This window comes from Ammospiza caudacuta, chromosome 2, assembly GCF_027887145.1.
Source record: "Ammospiza caudacuta isolate bAmmCau1 chromosome 2, bAmmCau1.pri, whole genome shotgun sequence".
NCBI classification, from domain to species: domain Eukaryota; kingdom Metazoa; phylum Chordata; class Aves; order Passeriformes; family Passerellidae; genus Ammospiza; species Ammospiza caudacuta.
This window is the reverse complement of record NC_080594.1, coordinates 94966275-94982293: the sequence shown is the minus strand read 5'-3', so window position 1 is coordinate 94982293 and position 16019 is coordinate 94966275. Positions and strand designations below refer to the sequence as shown.

The window sequence follows — 16019 nt, the reverse complement described above, 5'->3', positions numbered from 1 at the left end:
GTGTTAGCAGTACCAGCTCTGCAGGGCAGGAACTGCACAGAACACTCCTGACCAAGGGAACCTAATGCAGGGCAGCAAGGCTGGCTTTGGACCAATGCCCCATGATTTGAAGGTAACCGGAAGCTGAATTTTCCTAGGAGTCAATAGTGTTTCCCAACACCTGCTGCCATACTAGGAGTATGTTACTGCTACTGTCCTTATAATTCAGTACTTGAAGAAAACGTGTATGCCTGGTACCATAAAGGATAGGATACCTCAGAGTCACTGCAGAGTAGCAGTCTTGAGTTGTCCAGAAGAGCAATCCTCTACTTCCTCTGAAAAAGGGGATTTTTTTTTCTGCTGAGGAACAAAAAAATCTCAATGTGCAAGATAGGGGGAAGCCACGTTGCACGAGGAATGAAGAGAGCTTGGAGTGCTGTTTAAGGTGAGGCTTTCCAAAGTAGTTGTTGCACATGGAACATAAAACCCCACAAAGTGCTCCAGTTGTCTCTCCTTTCCCCAGCTGAAAGGAGAGAATTTGGCCACGAGAGGGCTCTGTACGGACAGGAAAGCAATTCCCAGACTCCTGGCCCCAGCAGGGCTGGAAGTGGCCCGGTGCCAATACAGACTTAGGAACTGTGCCGTGTCTTCCCTGTCAAAGAAGTCTGTTCGTGGATGTCTTTACAAATGTTTCTCCTCAAATTTTTAGGGCCACGGGTGTGGGAGAATTGCACTACAGCTGCTCCATCTCACACTGCATAGATCAACTGCTAGTGATGATCACTGATTGCTCTCTTGCCCTGCACTTTGCTCTATTTGAGTTCCTTAAGTGAGAGCAGTGAGGAAAAAGATGCTTGTATTCCATCCAATGACTGACAGTCAGGACTCAGATCACATAATTTACTCTACACCATGAAACAGGTTCTGACAAATTAAATTAATTTATTTTGTACAAATGGTAATAGTGTCACAGTTAACACAGTAATACATAATTTTTTACATCTGTTTGCTTTTAATATTACAAAATTCCCTGGGATTATTTATTTAAAAGGAGGGTCCTCCTGACATTGATCACATTCTAGTCTGAAGATACCTTAATCCTTAAAAAATAAAAACAACACACCACCAACAAACAGTAACAGAACCACCAGTTCCAGTTATCAAATCTGACATACAGTACAAAGTGTTAACACACTTACTTAAAAGGCAGGAAAAATTGGTCAAGTGTCAATTAATTCATGGAAAACTTAAAGTGTGCTTTAATCAGTGCAAATAGAGGAATGTGTCAATTGCTGCAGTATCTGACCACCTGGTTACATCTGGCATTTATCCCTGAGAAAGCACCTTCTCCCTGCAAGTCTCTCGGAGTTTGTTGATTGTTGCCATGGAGAAGCTTCCAGGATCAGCGAATATTTTCTGAGGGCAAAAGAAGAAAATTGTTAGTTAAAATGCTGGCTTTGGACAGCATGCTAGAATTCTCTGAGGTGTCAAATCCCTGCTTCCATGTCCACACTGTGAAATTGCTCACTGCTCTTTGGCCTGCCTGTAACAGGGTAACATCTTCATCTACTGGGCTGTAACCACACAGTAAACCTGCAGCTCATAACAAGTGCAGTAAGTTGCACAAACAGAAAATTGGGTTTGAATATGTGTCCAGTTGAGATTATTTTAGATGGCTGGTGGTAGAAAGTGGCAGATTTAGAACATATTAAACTGTCCTGGGTAATGTGACAAAGCACCAGTGCACTTCTTGTGTGGTGCCAGCAGAGGTGGTCAGGCTCTGGAACACAAAGAAACCAGTGTCTTCCTACTGCAAAAAATCAGTTTTAATCCTTCAGGACACACTACCTTTGCTCCTCTTCTCTACCAGCCTTCCCAGAGCAGTAATGGATATGGATGTAAGGACTTGGTGGGTGCTGAATGCTAGCACACATCTTCAATTAGTTTTTTTCTTTTGTTTTCAGTTGTTGTTTAAGAAGAATATATTTGTTTCCACTACTTCACCTAGAACTTCTGAGTGAACAAAACTGAAGCAAAGCTCCAGATTTATGCACTTTAAGCTACAGTTAAGGTGTGTGGGCACCTCAGTTCTCTGGAGCTGTTAAATGACAGCTCCAGTGATGAGACTGTAATTGAACCAGTTCAGAACAGCTTTCTGGCAAAGAAACCTTCAAACTGAAGGCTAAGGTTCTCTTCTGGGGGAGGAGGCACAAAGATACCTGCCATCACCTCTACTGCTACTAACACCTGTACTGCTGATAAAAACCCAACAAACATCCAAGCACTAAAGTTTCAAAGTTACAGGAGAACCTAACCTAAATTGTTTATCTAACTGTCTTCAAAGCCCCATTACTACAATAAATAACAGTTAAAATGCTTTTACTCAGGGTAACTGCAAGAAAAAGGTGGTTGATTTTCTAAAAATAGCTGGTGTAAAATTTAACACAATTAAAGGGGGGGGGGGAAGTCCTTCAAGCACAAGTGTTAGCATCAGCCTCTGAACAGGTGTTCTTAAGGCAGTTAACATTTAATAAAATTCTTATTCTAAACTGTTTATGGAATGGAAAAAACCCTCACACATCTTCCTTCTAAATTAAAGCTGTACCTGTGATTTTTCTCTTGCTCCTTTAATTAAAAGACTTCAAAGTGTCAGTAAGTTAAGCTAAGTTTTCTTCCATATGAACAATAATGAAAGTATAAGTGACAGCCTACTGTGACTGACCTAGGCACAGAGATGTGTCATGAGCATGAAACACTTTGAGGGGTAAGTGTGACCCTCCAGGACGTGGGTTTGTGCACACTGAGCAAAAAATGACAGTGGAGTTGACCAAGTGATTTATGACAGATGTGCTTCTGTTCCTTGTTCTGCAGCTACCACCTTTTATGTTTCCATCTCCTGAGATAAGCCCTGAATCTAATGTTTTGTATTCATGTGGCACCCACTGTATTAATAATTTAAAAGAAATTGCTCACTGCAATTTCTTAGCTTGCAGACTGTCATAGCATTTGGACATTCAACTTCATGGGTTTCTGTCTGGAAATAAGAACCTGCCAGTACTATCTTGTTCTAAACAGAATTCTGTGTGTTCACGCACTACAGCCAATTACCAGTGCAAATTTAAAATTCACTTTGTGCTTATTCTACAATACTGTATTTACAGTTCATCTGAAAGTGAACTGCACAGGGTCAATATCCACAGTTCACTGGAAAAATGCACTAAAATTATCTTCTCATCAGACTTCCTGCCTTAACTGGTAAAAAGGGCAAAAGAGTTTTTTTCCCCCTGTATGACAGATAATGTGGATGGATTTCTATATATGGAATTAGGTAATAACTATTAAATATAATATTTAATTGATAATAATTATTAAGTATAAATTATTTAATATATTTATTAGAAAGGTTTTAGTTTCTTATTTAAAAAACAATCCTAACAGCTAGGTTTCTCCTAACTGTATCCATATTTTGCTCAGTGAAAAACATTTCTAAGTCAGTCTTGGTTTTAATTTGGAATGACTAAAAGCTGCTGAGAATTTACCTGCATGAAGCTGTGACACTCTGTTACAAATGTTCCTTTGGTGATCTGCTTAAATTTATCACAAATGTCAGGGAAATTCGTGGCTTCCAAAATAAAAGCTTGGTTTTGCTTAATCAATGTTAAGGCCACACGGAAGATGATCTTTGACCCTTCATAGAATAAACAATCCCATATTCGGAGTACAGTCTGCAGTAAAGGAGAGAATTCAGATTAACCTTGGTTTCCAGTAAGCAATTACTAAAGCAGTACAAATGCAATAATCAGGGGTGTAGTAAGAGAACTTTATGTTACCAGTTACCTCCACTGGAAGGATGTCGATGAACAGACATATAAACCAGCGTGACACCACTAGGGTCCACATGACTCCGTGTCTTTCCATCAGCTCTGCCACAGCTGGAACTTTCATTTTCACAAGTTCTCCAAGGACTTCCTGATCAGTTTTCAGGCCCAACATTGCAGGACTGTAATAATCTTGGAGAGAAGAAATCAAAACTCAGGAATCTGTGCACATAATCCTTTCATGAAATTGAAGAGAATGTCCTCTGCAGCTGAATGTATAAAGGCACTCTGAGCCTAGGAATCCAAAGTGAAGTAAATTAACCCACAGCACAAAGATCTCTGCACTGTGGTCATAGAGTGCTGCTTTTTCAGCCAGGCTGATCCCTCCACACAAACACTTCATTCATTCATGCCTACTGAAGTATCTTCTTTGATGTTTTTTGGCAATGCATTCTTCCTTCCCAAGGAAGGATTGTTTAGGTGGTTTTTGACTGCTAGCTTAAACTACAAAAATTTAAAGAGTTCAGTATTACCACCACCTCCTCCCTGTGTGGGGGCTGCACAACTCCCAGTCCACATGACACCCAGGGAGGTAACACAAAACCCAAACCACCACCATAACCTGTAGCCTTTAGACCAGGTCCAGTCAAACTAGAAATGCAAATTCCTCAGAGCATCAACTGTGCAGAGATGCTGGACACTCTCCCCATCTTCCCAGGAGTGACCTAGCCATTAAGGTAGGAGTTTTCCTCTCCTTTCAATGAAAAATCCCATTTTTCATTGAATTATTTTGAAAAGAAGTGAATTACAGATTGCTCAGGCAACATCTCTTCCTGCTTAACTTACCTGCAACACAGGGACTGAAATAAGACCTACATTCCTGCACTTGGGGTCACTGCAGTAACTGGTAAATTCACAATTAAGAACAACAGAGCACTCTGGCTGTCAGTCCACAGCCTGTTTGTCAGGGTAAGCAATTTCATTACCAAGGTGCAGGCAGAATAACAAGCATCTCAGCTCTATAAACAAGTAGCTTTGGGTATATTTAAGGAAAGAAAAAGATGTTGCAATTCATAAGTATTCTAATGCCCCAGTATGACACAAGAATTACACAGATGTTTAAGAAATTTGTATTTTGGGTTTATATGTTGACAGAAACATTTGAGCTGGATTTGGCTGCTCCAGTCCTGGGAAGCAACTTTTGATAGTTCATGAGCACTTTGCTGACAAGACCTATGCTGTTAACCTTTGGTTATGGAAAGAAACCAGTGGTAACACAAGTGCTTTTCTATGCCTTCCTTCACTGATTCTGGAAAGCTGCAATTCAGGTTTCTCTGTCTTAACTGGCTTCTACCAATGGCCCCACACAGCACAGGCCAATGGTTCATACAGAGGTGAAGGAATCAGAGCAAAGTCTATTTGACTGAAATAATCTAATAAAGCCTCCCAGTGTCACAGGTAAGTTTAAAAATACATCCAAACTATGCAGTACATCTATAACCACTTAAATTTCTGTAATTTCACAAGAGCAGTTTAATATTCCACTCTTTCCTGTGCCAATGGTTTACCTGAACAGACACCCCACCCCATGAGTTATTTGCTCTACATTTGTTCTGTCCAAACTGGAACATCTACAGGAGTTTTTAATGGTACTACAGAGCATCACATTCAATCTTTAGGAACTTAGCTTTCTGTCTGAGTTCTCCCTGAAGACTGAGATGTAAAACTCCTCTACAGACCTAAGAGTCACTGCCACTCAAAAAATTATTTAACCATCTGCCTTCCAATTGCTTGCAGGGAAAGCTCCAACAGCTTAAACACAAAAAATCCCATGGAAAAGTGTACTGAAAACACACCATGACCTCTGAACCAGCACAAAACCCTCTATTTCTGCATATGTTGTATTTAGTGCTGTGCTCATTTTGAACAGTAACATTAATTGGCTGAGTACATATCTTTTAATGTAATATTTTTTAATTTTTTATTTTTTCACTTGCTGCTTTAATGCAAGTGAAATCTAATCACATCTCAAATAACAAGTAGCAGAACAAGCCCTTTCCCCTTCCTATCCTTCCTCCTCTCATACATCCAGAAACCATATTTTCCTCTTTATCTGTGCTCCTGAAACATGTGAGTACTGAAATCTTCAAGTTACCACTGGCAAATGTCCTCAGGAGGAAGGCCAGCAGCCCACTCGCTCCACTGCAATCATCTGATATGCTGAAAGCAAGAGCGGCTGCTATTTTTAATCTGTACAGCAAAGTAAATGTCACGCTCTCAGGAACACAACTGGACATGTACTAGCTCTTTGAGAGCTGGGAAGCAAAAAGTTAACAGACAGATGATGTGGCTACTTCACAAATTACTGAAGCAGCCAGGAAGCTTTGGTGTAAATTAAACTTTCATTCAAGTCTGTTAGATTGTACTGCTGGAGAGGAAGAAAAAAGGAGCTATTCATCTATGTGGGGCAACCCCCTGCTGTTCCTCGTGGAGCAGGAGCAGCTCCCATGTGCCCTGGGACACAGCACGGCAATGTTCAGCCCAGCCCTGCTGCAGAACCAGTGGGAGGAGTGATTAACTATTTATGCAAATGCCAATAACTGAGCAGCAGGGGTTTTCAGGATATTAGCTGCCAGTTCACAACAGAAGTTAGGTTAAAAGAATCTGCACCCAAGACATATTTACATATAATTGTTGTATGTTAATTATAGTTCATGCAGGTATTAATTATAATTATTACACATAATTAATATGTAATTACAATTTTCTATTTATTTTTCCTGTATATATACTTTTATACATAAATGTATATATATAAGATTAGCACCTCAAATTAGGAAAGCCACGTTTTGGAAATCCTTCAGAAACATTCCTGGAGGACCTTATATTTGCGCAAAACTTACCCACAGATCACTTACAAGGAACACCTTTCACAGTCCACGTCTGGTTTCACTACGGAAACTGATTTTGTAACTTGGTTCAGTGCCTGAGTGCTTGGTAACATTTAACCTACATGGCTCTTCTGTTCCCTTCTTATTTACTAGGGATTCCCAGTCATTAAGCCTTGTGGAAATGTCCCCTCAGCAAAAATCCTGCAGCGCTCCCTTGCTGCAAATGCTTCACTGTGTGCCCTATTTTCCTAATATCTTGTAATTGGCTGCTCTGCCCAGAAGTCAAAATATCCTTGTTTATAACCAAGTCTACACAAGCCTACCTCTCCCCCACACCACAAAGCTGTTTTTCAGAAAATACAGTGCAGGCAACTATTTTTACTCATCTACCATGGAAACTACATTAGCTTTATACTCCTGACATATCTTACATCTTACAAACTGTTTGGAAATTTTAGATTTGCATGATCCACATTAAATTAGCATCTTAATTATTTTTTCCCCTCTCAATAACCTGGCAAAATACTGAGCAGTTCATGACCCAGAACAAACCTGAGTCAGTAACTGCTCTCAATCTTCCACTTACTAATTAAAAAAACAGGCTAATTATATTGTTGATATCTGTTGATCTAGGTGGTTTATAGGAATGTCCTCTGACAAAATACCATTCCTCTGAAAAAACATACATAGCCAGGCTGTTTCCTATTTTCCTTCAAATGGTCAAACAGAAGTGATAATTTTTAGGTCATCACAAACTACATTATTTTTCATCACATTTTCTGGAAGGCGAGAAATGAAATATTGCATTATAAATTATTATTGTATTATTAATTTATTATTAAATTCCAGAAAAATACCTAGATGAACATCAAGTTTCTCAATTTGCAATTTGGCATTTTCAAGTGCTTTTGTAACCTGATCCAAGGCTTTCTGTACTTTCCTCTCAGCTTTCCCTTTGTTGCTTACCCGTGTGCTTTGCCCAGTCTGTTCTGAGTAGCTGCCTATGGATTTTGGATGCCTTGCTAAGTTTAGGAGTGCCTGAGAGTGTAACAGAGGGCAATGTGAGCAGGATCCCACATGGAATTCATCCTGCCAAGTGCTCCTTCCTCATCAAAGTCCTGACCCTGGACAGCAGTGTAGCCCTGTGGCTCTGTTGGGATCATCAGCTGCTGCTTCTTGGAGTCAAGCAGCAAACAGGAAAAGCCAGCTTCGCCAGCTGCCAGCTACTTTATTGCTACTGTACAACACAGGTGACCACATGAAGGGACCTTTTCCCTTGTTCAAAGGGCTTTTTGTTGCCAACACTGCACTGCCTGTGGCATGCAGTCACTGAGCTGGAAACCTGTCCTGGCAGAGACACTCCTAACAGCACATTTCACTGTCTCCCTGTCACAATAGGCAGCACCTCTGGATCTTACCAGAATGTCCAGGACTAAGACATAACTGGCTGCTTGTGCTCCAGAACAGTAATAAGATTTGCAGGAAATAAGGATAAAGCTTGTAGGGACTCTATGACCTTGTTCTCTGTTACAAATAGATTAAGAGGTTCCAAAAATAAAAGTTTAAGAAGCAATACTCTTATAGTCTTAAATTATCTCTAGGAGTCAAGAGCTACACAAGTTAAAAAAAATCCTTCCGGTCTGTTGTGTATATGTCAGGTTAAATATACATATTCCTATGGAACTAAATCTGTAAGTGCTACAAAAATACCCAAAACAAGACCTCAGCTCTGCTGCTTATCTTCCAGCATTTCTATTATTTCAAGAGCCTACAGAGCCCAGCCTGGAACAGAATGATTTGTCTCGGAGATCCAAACCAACTGGAAAGTTAAAATTGGCTGATTTAACTTTTCTCACAGTCCACACAATGTAAAGTATTTTATTCACAAGAATATGTTTATAAATGTCCATGAGAACTGGGATGGGTGTGTGTGTGTGAGAGATGACAGTAAAGCTCTCTCTTCTCCCATAGTAGCAGAAATGGTTCATTTTTATACCACCAAGCACCATTCAATAATGTCTCCTTGCTGGAGATACCATTTGCTACCACACCTCACTGAAATCCAGGAGGGAAATAGAGCAGGCCTAAGGGCTGGCACAAAACCTCAGAGGTTTCCATGAACAGAATTTCATGAAAAGCACTCCATTCTACATTTCCTATGTTTCAAGTCAAACCCAAAACAGATTCCATCATGTGCATTTGTAGGGGGAAAATATAAACATTTAAAACATATCAGCTTTTGTGCCTTCTAAGTATCTACATCAGGAGCCTTACATTAAAAGCTGAACAACCTACATTTGGGAAGAAATCAAGCCACAACAGGAAAAGGAGGAAACCCAAGAGTACTGCCAATTCTTTTTGCAGGATCAGGCCAGAGTGACCCCTGCAGGTGTCCTGGCCAGAGTGATATCCTGCAGATATGTGGTTAAATGGCAAGCTACAACCTCTTAACTATGCCATTTTTAAAGCACAAGTTCCTCATTTTCCAGGGAACAGAAAAAAAAAAAGACCTCTAACAAACCAAGCAACAGACTCAAGTTATATTTTATCTCTTCCTTCAAACTAAACTGACTGAACTTCTGTCCTGGGGTACTGAACTCACACAACAACCAGCATTAGCTGTATCATTCACAACTGAACATTGGCTTTAAGAAAATATAAGGAAATCAAATTTATTTTGGATAGCTGAACTATCTTAAAAAAATGGGAATGCAAGCATTTTATAGATCCTTATTGGTTGATATTGAGATTACACAGAATTTAGAGTAATATATCTTGAGAAATGACTTACTATTAACACCTTTCCAGCAGCACAAAAAGGCAGTGTTTGTTTCTACATAATGCCATCTGCCTGTATTCATCTTTTGCTTGTAGTCCCAAACTTGGAAAACTGATCCCAGGGAGCTGAAAGAGCCTTTGGTTTCCCATCTGCATTTCACAGAGCACAGTGGGATTCTGAGCAGATGTAGTAGCTACCTGCCATTTGGAAACTGAACAAGGATGCTTGTTGATTAGAAACACAATGGAAAGGCAGGCAAAGATGTCATCCTTCCAGACATTACAGAAGACAGACGAAATACAAAGAAACAAAGACTTAATGTATAACTCCTCAGAGAAACAAACTGAAGTTAGCAGCATGTGTTTGGAAAACACAAATGCAACTTTCAGACATTCTAGTTACAGAGAATAAAACTGGCTATTTTAATTATTTATTTATGCACCAGTTCTATTATGTGTTGCTCAGTAGAGACATTTGCATAATTTAAAACTAGTCCAGCTTAAAGTTATAGATACCAAACCACTCCCATATAGCTTAGATATGACTGAGCAAAATACTGTTGGCCAACTCTCCTCTCCTCCCTCTCTCCCCTCTCCATATCTGCTACCATTGGAATGGCTACGTTTGTGGATAGCAGTTTTTCACAGTATCACTGAGCTGACAGACACACTACACACAAAATATTCCCCACTGGCTGTTTCCAAATACCCTGGCCTGACTCCAGTCATTGCACCCCATGAATTGTGCCTGCCTAAAGAGCTCCATGCTTTGGAGAAGTCTGCAGCTTATGGGGCTGACCCAGGAGCCAAGGCCTTAACTCTGAAAACCCTTTGACAGACTTTTATCACCAATGTCCTCAAACAGAGAGGAAATGCAAGAACAAACATTGAAAACCACAACTGCTTATCATGCCTGTTGAGGAAACAAACTTTAAAAAAAAAGCTTACAACTGCATAATGAGTCTTAATGACTGATGACTTCAGCTGAATAAGGATTCCTGGATCTCTGTCTATAACTCCTCCATGGGATTAGGAAGAATAGGTATTTTATCAGTTGACCACACTGACAAGTTATTCTTAACACCTCAGCACAAAACACAGCAGTGATATCCTCTCATGTTTAAGAAGAACTCCATTCTTACTTTCATCAGCTCTTCACAAGAATGCTACAGTCACACCATGGGGGCTACTGAGCACACGACGTGAGACTGGGACACAAGCACCTTACAACTGAGAGCTGGACCAGCAGATATAGTTCTAGTGCAACCAAGGTTGCATTTTCTAAGCATCTCTCTCAAACTAAACACTCACATCTTGTACAATGAGGTAGACAAAAGTCACTACTGTACATGATTTTCTTCATTTAATTTTCTTAACTCCCAAAGCACATCTCCTTACACCAACACATTCTTTATGTTGCTACCTGTGCTGCATGTGCATTACACAATATTTTGAAACGGTATCAAAGCCTGCTGTCAGTGCTTCTTTCTGCCATGACATATTTTAAAAAACCGAACACTTAATAGAGTTGAACTTTTGAAAAACTCAATTTTGCAGTATCTTAAGTTGCAAATACAATAAAAATCCAGAGTAATCACATAATCGCTCAAAAAAGCCAAAGCAATCATTGGATATATTCACTACTGAAGAGAGAATATATCATCTCTGATTATGACATTAGCAAAACTGAGGTTAGAAAACTCCACCCAGCTCTGATATTTACAATTCAGGCAGTTGAAGAACTGGAAAAGACATGAAAGAAAAGGTCATATTTAGAAAAACTGAGTTCTGCAAGGAACCTCTTTATTTGTAGCATTTATGCAAGAAAAATGAAAAGTAAACAAATCCATAGAGAAAGCACACCAGGCATTGTGGGCTTTTCAATATAATAGGAGAAAGACTCCATAAAAAGCAATACCTGCAAATTCAGACAACTCAAATTCCAATTTAAAAATATAGCAAGTGTTTTTAATAAGACTGATTTACAGTTTGAACACATTACTAGCAGTGGTGGCAGGGTCACTCTTTCAAACCAAGTCTGGGACCTCTCAGATATCCTGACCTGGCCTTAAACACTTCCAAGGACGGGCACCACAACTTCTCTGGGCAGCCTGTTCCACTGCCTTACTATCCTCTGAGTAAAAAATTTCCTCCTAACATCTAATCTAAGCACCCCTATTTTAATTTCAAACCATTCCCCCTTGTCCTATCATGATCTGCTCCTGTAAGAAGTTGTTCTCCACCTTTTTTTGAAGCTCTCTCTAAGTACTGAAAGGCCACAATGGGAAGAATTACTATTTCCTCACCTGTTTTTGTATGGAAAGTTAGATTTCCAGTTACATTTCCAGTTTTATGAGTTTTGGTATTTAATACACAGATAACTTCAAGCATATTAATACATTTTATGGGGATTTACAAGTTAAAATACAAAACTGTGTACTGGGTTCTGCTTTGAGCACGTATAACCCATCATACATTTGTCAGCTGATATGTTATGCTTCTTACTGTCAAAGTGACATATTCAGGAAGGTTCATTTATTAAAATTGTAACTGAACATACAGAGCCCTGGCTGACCATCAGAAAGTAACAAAACCCAAAAAAAAAAAAAACCAAAAAAAGCTGCTGTGGCTGTGCTGCGTTAACTCTGCAGGTGGAACAGCACAGTCCCTTCAGCATGGAGATGGCTCTGTCAAAAGCATCATTTCAATACCACATGCACAGGAGTGCTTTCACAACTCAAGCCATTAGATAAAAACAAAATTTAAAAAAATGCAACAGCCCTCCAACATGGCTACTCTAATCAAATATAAAGCACAAAATAAGTAAGCCTTGTGCTGCATACTAAGGCTTGGCCACTAATAGGTTCTTCCACATCACAAAAAACCCAGGACCTCTTCTCCCAAACCCACCCTTCTGTGTTTATGCTACTCTACCTAACTTCCTCCTTTGTATGCAGCCAGGGAATTCTACCTTTGATCAATCCTAGCTGAACTAAGATTTCATCTGACAAGTTATTCTGCTGATGGCTTTTGAAAGGGATGAAACTTTGATTTACTAGGTAGATAAACAAGCAAATAGCACATCTGCACAGACAGCCAAAGGCTGCAGTCTCACATAGAGTAGTGCATGGATGGCCTACTGAAGATACTTTAAGTTTAACATAATCAAATTATATCAATGAAGGCTTGCTTGTCAGAATGAAGGAAGCATTCTTGACTTTGCCTTGGTGGAACAGGTCCTGCTTCCAGTGTAAATACAGTAGTTTAAAGACACACGTCAAGGAACACAATATTCTTCAGTGTTTTTAAACACTAGGGTGCTTTTGCTGCATGCTTCCTCACAAAAGTAAGGCTGACAACATGGATATTCTTGTCACATACAGCAAATTTCTATTTCACACAAAAGTGTAAGAGTTCTACCCTGCCACCTAAAACACACCTAAATAATGAGATTGTTATTTTATTGATGACGTTTGAGAATTGGTGGGAGGGAGATATGATACAGAAAGTAATTATTTCAAATGTTTCAAATTACCTGAGTAATTTTAAAGAAAAAAACCTCATCAGTTGCTTATTTCCTGCTTGCTCAAGTCTCACAAATCCCCTAGCAGTTCAGATTTATAAGTAATGAGGATTTCAGGCTTATCATGGTTTCTAAATACAGGCACATGACTCCTTTATTCCACCTTCAGCTTAACAGGACAGTACATGCTTAATTCCTAGGTATATTAAACTGACCTCTAATGCTCAAGCATTAATGCTTTCATTGTGGCTGGGGGTTAACAGTAGAACATGATGGAGTCCCATATTTCAAAGCTCTTAACTGTTCAGCTGACCAGCAGAATGCTCCTGTCTCTGAGTGTTAGATGTGATGTTGGAGGCCAGAGGGGCACCCCACTATGCTTCAAATGCAATCACAGAGGAACTCCATGGATGAGTGAGAATCCTGCCAACTCACACACCTGTAGCTGAGAGCTGCCAGAGGAAGATAAAGAAGCAGCCCAGAACTGATCAATCTGCTGAATTTTTTTGGATTGATGGTACTATAAAAAAAAGCTCAGCTGTCAACAACAACTTTGCAAACATGGTGTCATGCATGTCACACATAGCCTTGAAAGGAGCTTTCCACACCAAAAGCACATGCTTGAGGTGCTCAAATCTTCTCTCTGAAAGGAAATGCTTTTCATCACAACAGTCCCCATCTTAGGCTGCAAATTCAGCTCAGTTTAGAAGTGTTTTCTACCTGCGCAGCTAAATAAAAACACTCCCTGTGAAGAGGTCCACTCCCTTTGGAGATGCAGATCTGAAAAGATGCAGCTGCCAAGCCAGTTCTGCATTCAGAGGTTCCCTGGCAATACCCAATTGGGGTATTTAAATAAATTCAGCCACAAGAACAACATAAATACAGGCTCAACTGCAATTAAGAGCAAACAGTCTAAACAGAAATACTTTACAGCTTAGCACAGCCTTCTGCATTTCCCAAGCGGTCCTTCCCTTCAAACCTGGAAGTCTGTACGATGGGACTCAAAAGATTGTTATAACATGAATCACTCAGAAGGATATTCAAGAGTTTAATACATAGCTATGAGGCCATTCAGTTCAAATATTCTTGTCTCTTACCCTGCCTAATCTCTTGTGCAACCTGGGAGTCTCTGGCTGATACAACTGTGAGCCAGAGAGCTGAACAAAGATGGGAGATATCTGCTCTCTCAGCATGCAGCCACCTGCCTTAGGCAGCAGGCACTACACTGCACACCAGTGGCACCTTGCTTTGCACCTTGTGCACTTGCAGCTAATGCCAGCTACTTCAGTGCAGTCTACTGCTTTAGTGACCATTTCATCATTCAAAACTCTGCTCTTTTATGTTTTATGAACAACCAGGCAGTACACATGGGTAGACTGAAGGAAGATTGTTATGGCTGCTAAAAAGTAATGAGACTGATTCTTGAAGAATGTTACACCTCATTTAAGATTTTTATTAAGAACATTAGAGAAAAAGAAAAAGCCGGTATTTATTGACAACACTAAACCAAGAGATACTGACCCATTGTGTATTGACCCATGTCAATACACAAAGCACAACAAAGTAACGGTGGAAAGACTGGAGTAAGAGACATAATGACATTGAAAACAACAAGAATGTGCAAATAAACTTCAGCAAAAAGGTGTTATGAATTCCTAAATGCTGTGGAAAAAACTTCTGTTGACAATAAGAGAGAAGGAACAGCACATGCATTATGATGGAAATCACAAATCAAAACCAGAGTGCCACTAGGGAGAAAAGGCAAGGGAAATCCTACAGCTTTTCTCTCTTAAGGAAAACACTTTCCACTGTGAAAAAGAGCCACTGCACATGGCACTAGCTGATTCTCCACCAGAAAATAAAAGTGTGCCGCTGTGATCAGGTTTACAAAAATAAGAACTGAAAAAAATCAAACTGGAACAAGCACACAGAATAATTATTAGGCTAAAACAGGAACAAAGAAAAGTTTCACACAAGATAAGAGTTTGACTGAAGGGTCATAGCCATAAAAAAAACCTCCAATATTAATTGACTGCATCCTACAAATACATAAAAAGTAAGCACAAAAGAGAGGGGGACTTTTCTCACCCCCAAAAGTTGACATTGACAGTAAAATAAAAGGATATCAAGTTGGCCATGAATGGGGTAGTGCAGAACTCATGAGACCTCTGTTAACCACAGGAGAAATACTCTACAGCTACTTTTCAGTAAGAGTAACTCCAGTATAATAGTCCAGTAGATTTGTTTTGTCCAGTAGAGTATACATTGATATACACAATTGCTTCCAGAAAACCACTGAAGGTGGAAGGGAGGATTATTCTTGTATATGCAAGCACAACTGTCATGCTAAAATGAGACCAAGTTGTTGAGTTTTTCTTCTCATAAGCTCACCATTTAACCACAAATATGTAAAATATGACAAGTATACTCCTTTACTTGCATACTGAGGTACCACAGTTAAAAGGTCCTACCTACCCAATGCTTTCTAAATCAATCTCCCCACTCTTTCCTTAACAGCACCAAAAAAATCCCCAGAACTTCTCAACGAGGATCAGAGCGATGAACAAAACAGAAACATCAGAGCTATGCTGTGTACAAACTGCAGGCATATCCACTCTGAGCTGGAATTGAATCTATACTGCTTCTTGTGGGCAATGCTGTCCGCTCCAGCCATCTGTCTGAATGAGCCTGGGAATAAAAACAACTTGGTAGCACCAAAACTTCAGTTAAACAAATAATTCTCTTCCCCCTTGCAGTGTTTAAATGATAATCCCTCCAAATCCCTGGCTGAGCTGCTGACAGGCAACAGGCAGAAATGCATGGGCTTGCCCTCAGCAGAAGCAGCCTCACCCAGCTGTATCCAGCAGTGCTGGATAAATGAAAGTTCAGCCAAATGAAAGGCATGCACACAACTCCTCTTACCAATCAACCAAAGCCTAATTTACTGCCTCTCTCTCCCAGCTGTGTTATTTTCATTTGGATGTGACAGAACAATTCAGCCAGAAAACCTTTACTGATGGAGTCCCATTT

At 39.8% G+C, this 16019-nt stretch overlaps 1 protein-coding gene across 1 annotated transcript in view; it reads right to left on the bottom strand.

Moving 5' to 3' along the window:
• Positions 1-903: 903 nt before the first annotated feature.
• GRTP1 (growth hormone regulated TBC protein 1) overlaps positions 904-16019 on the bottom strand; it is a 34497-nt gene continuing 19381 nt past the window's right edge. Inside the window, exons 6-8 of the mRNA XM_058799943.1 lie at positions 3817-3989; positions 3519-3704; positions 904-1395 (exon numbers count right to left, since the gene is read on the bottom strand). Of these exons, the coding sequence (XP_058655926.1) occupies positions 1306-1395; positions 3519-3704; positions 3817-3989 (449 nt within the window). The 3' untranslated portion in view covers positions 904-1305. The remainder of the gene's footprint in view (positions 1396-3518; positions 3705-3816; positions 3990-16019) is intronic.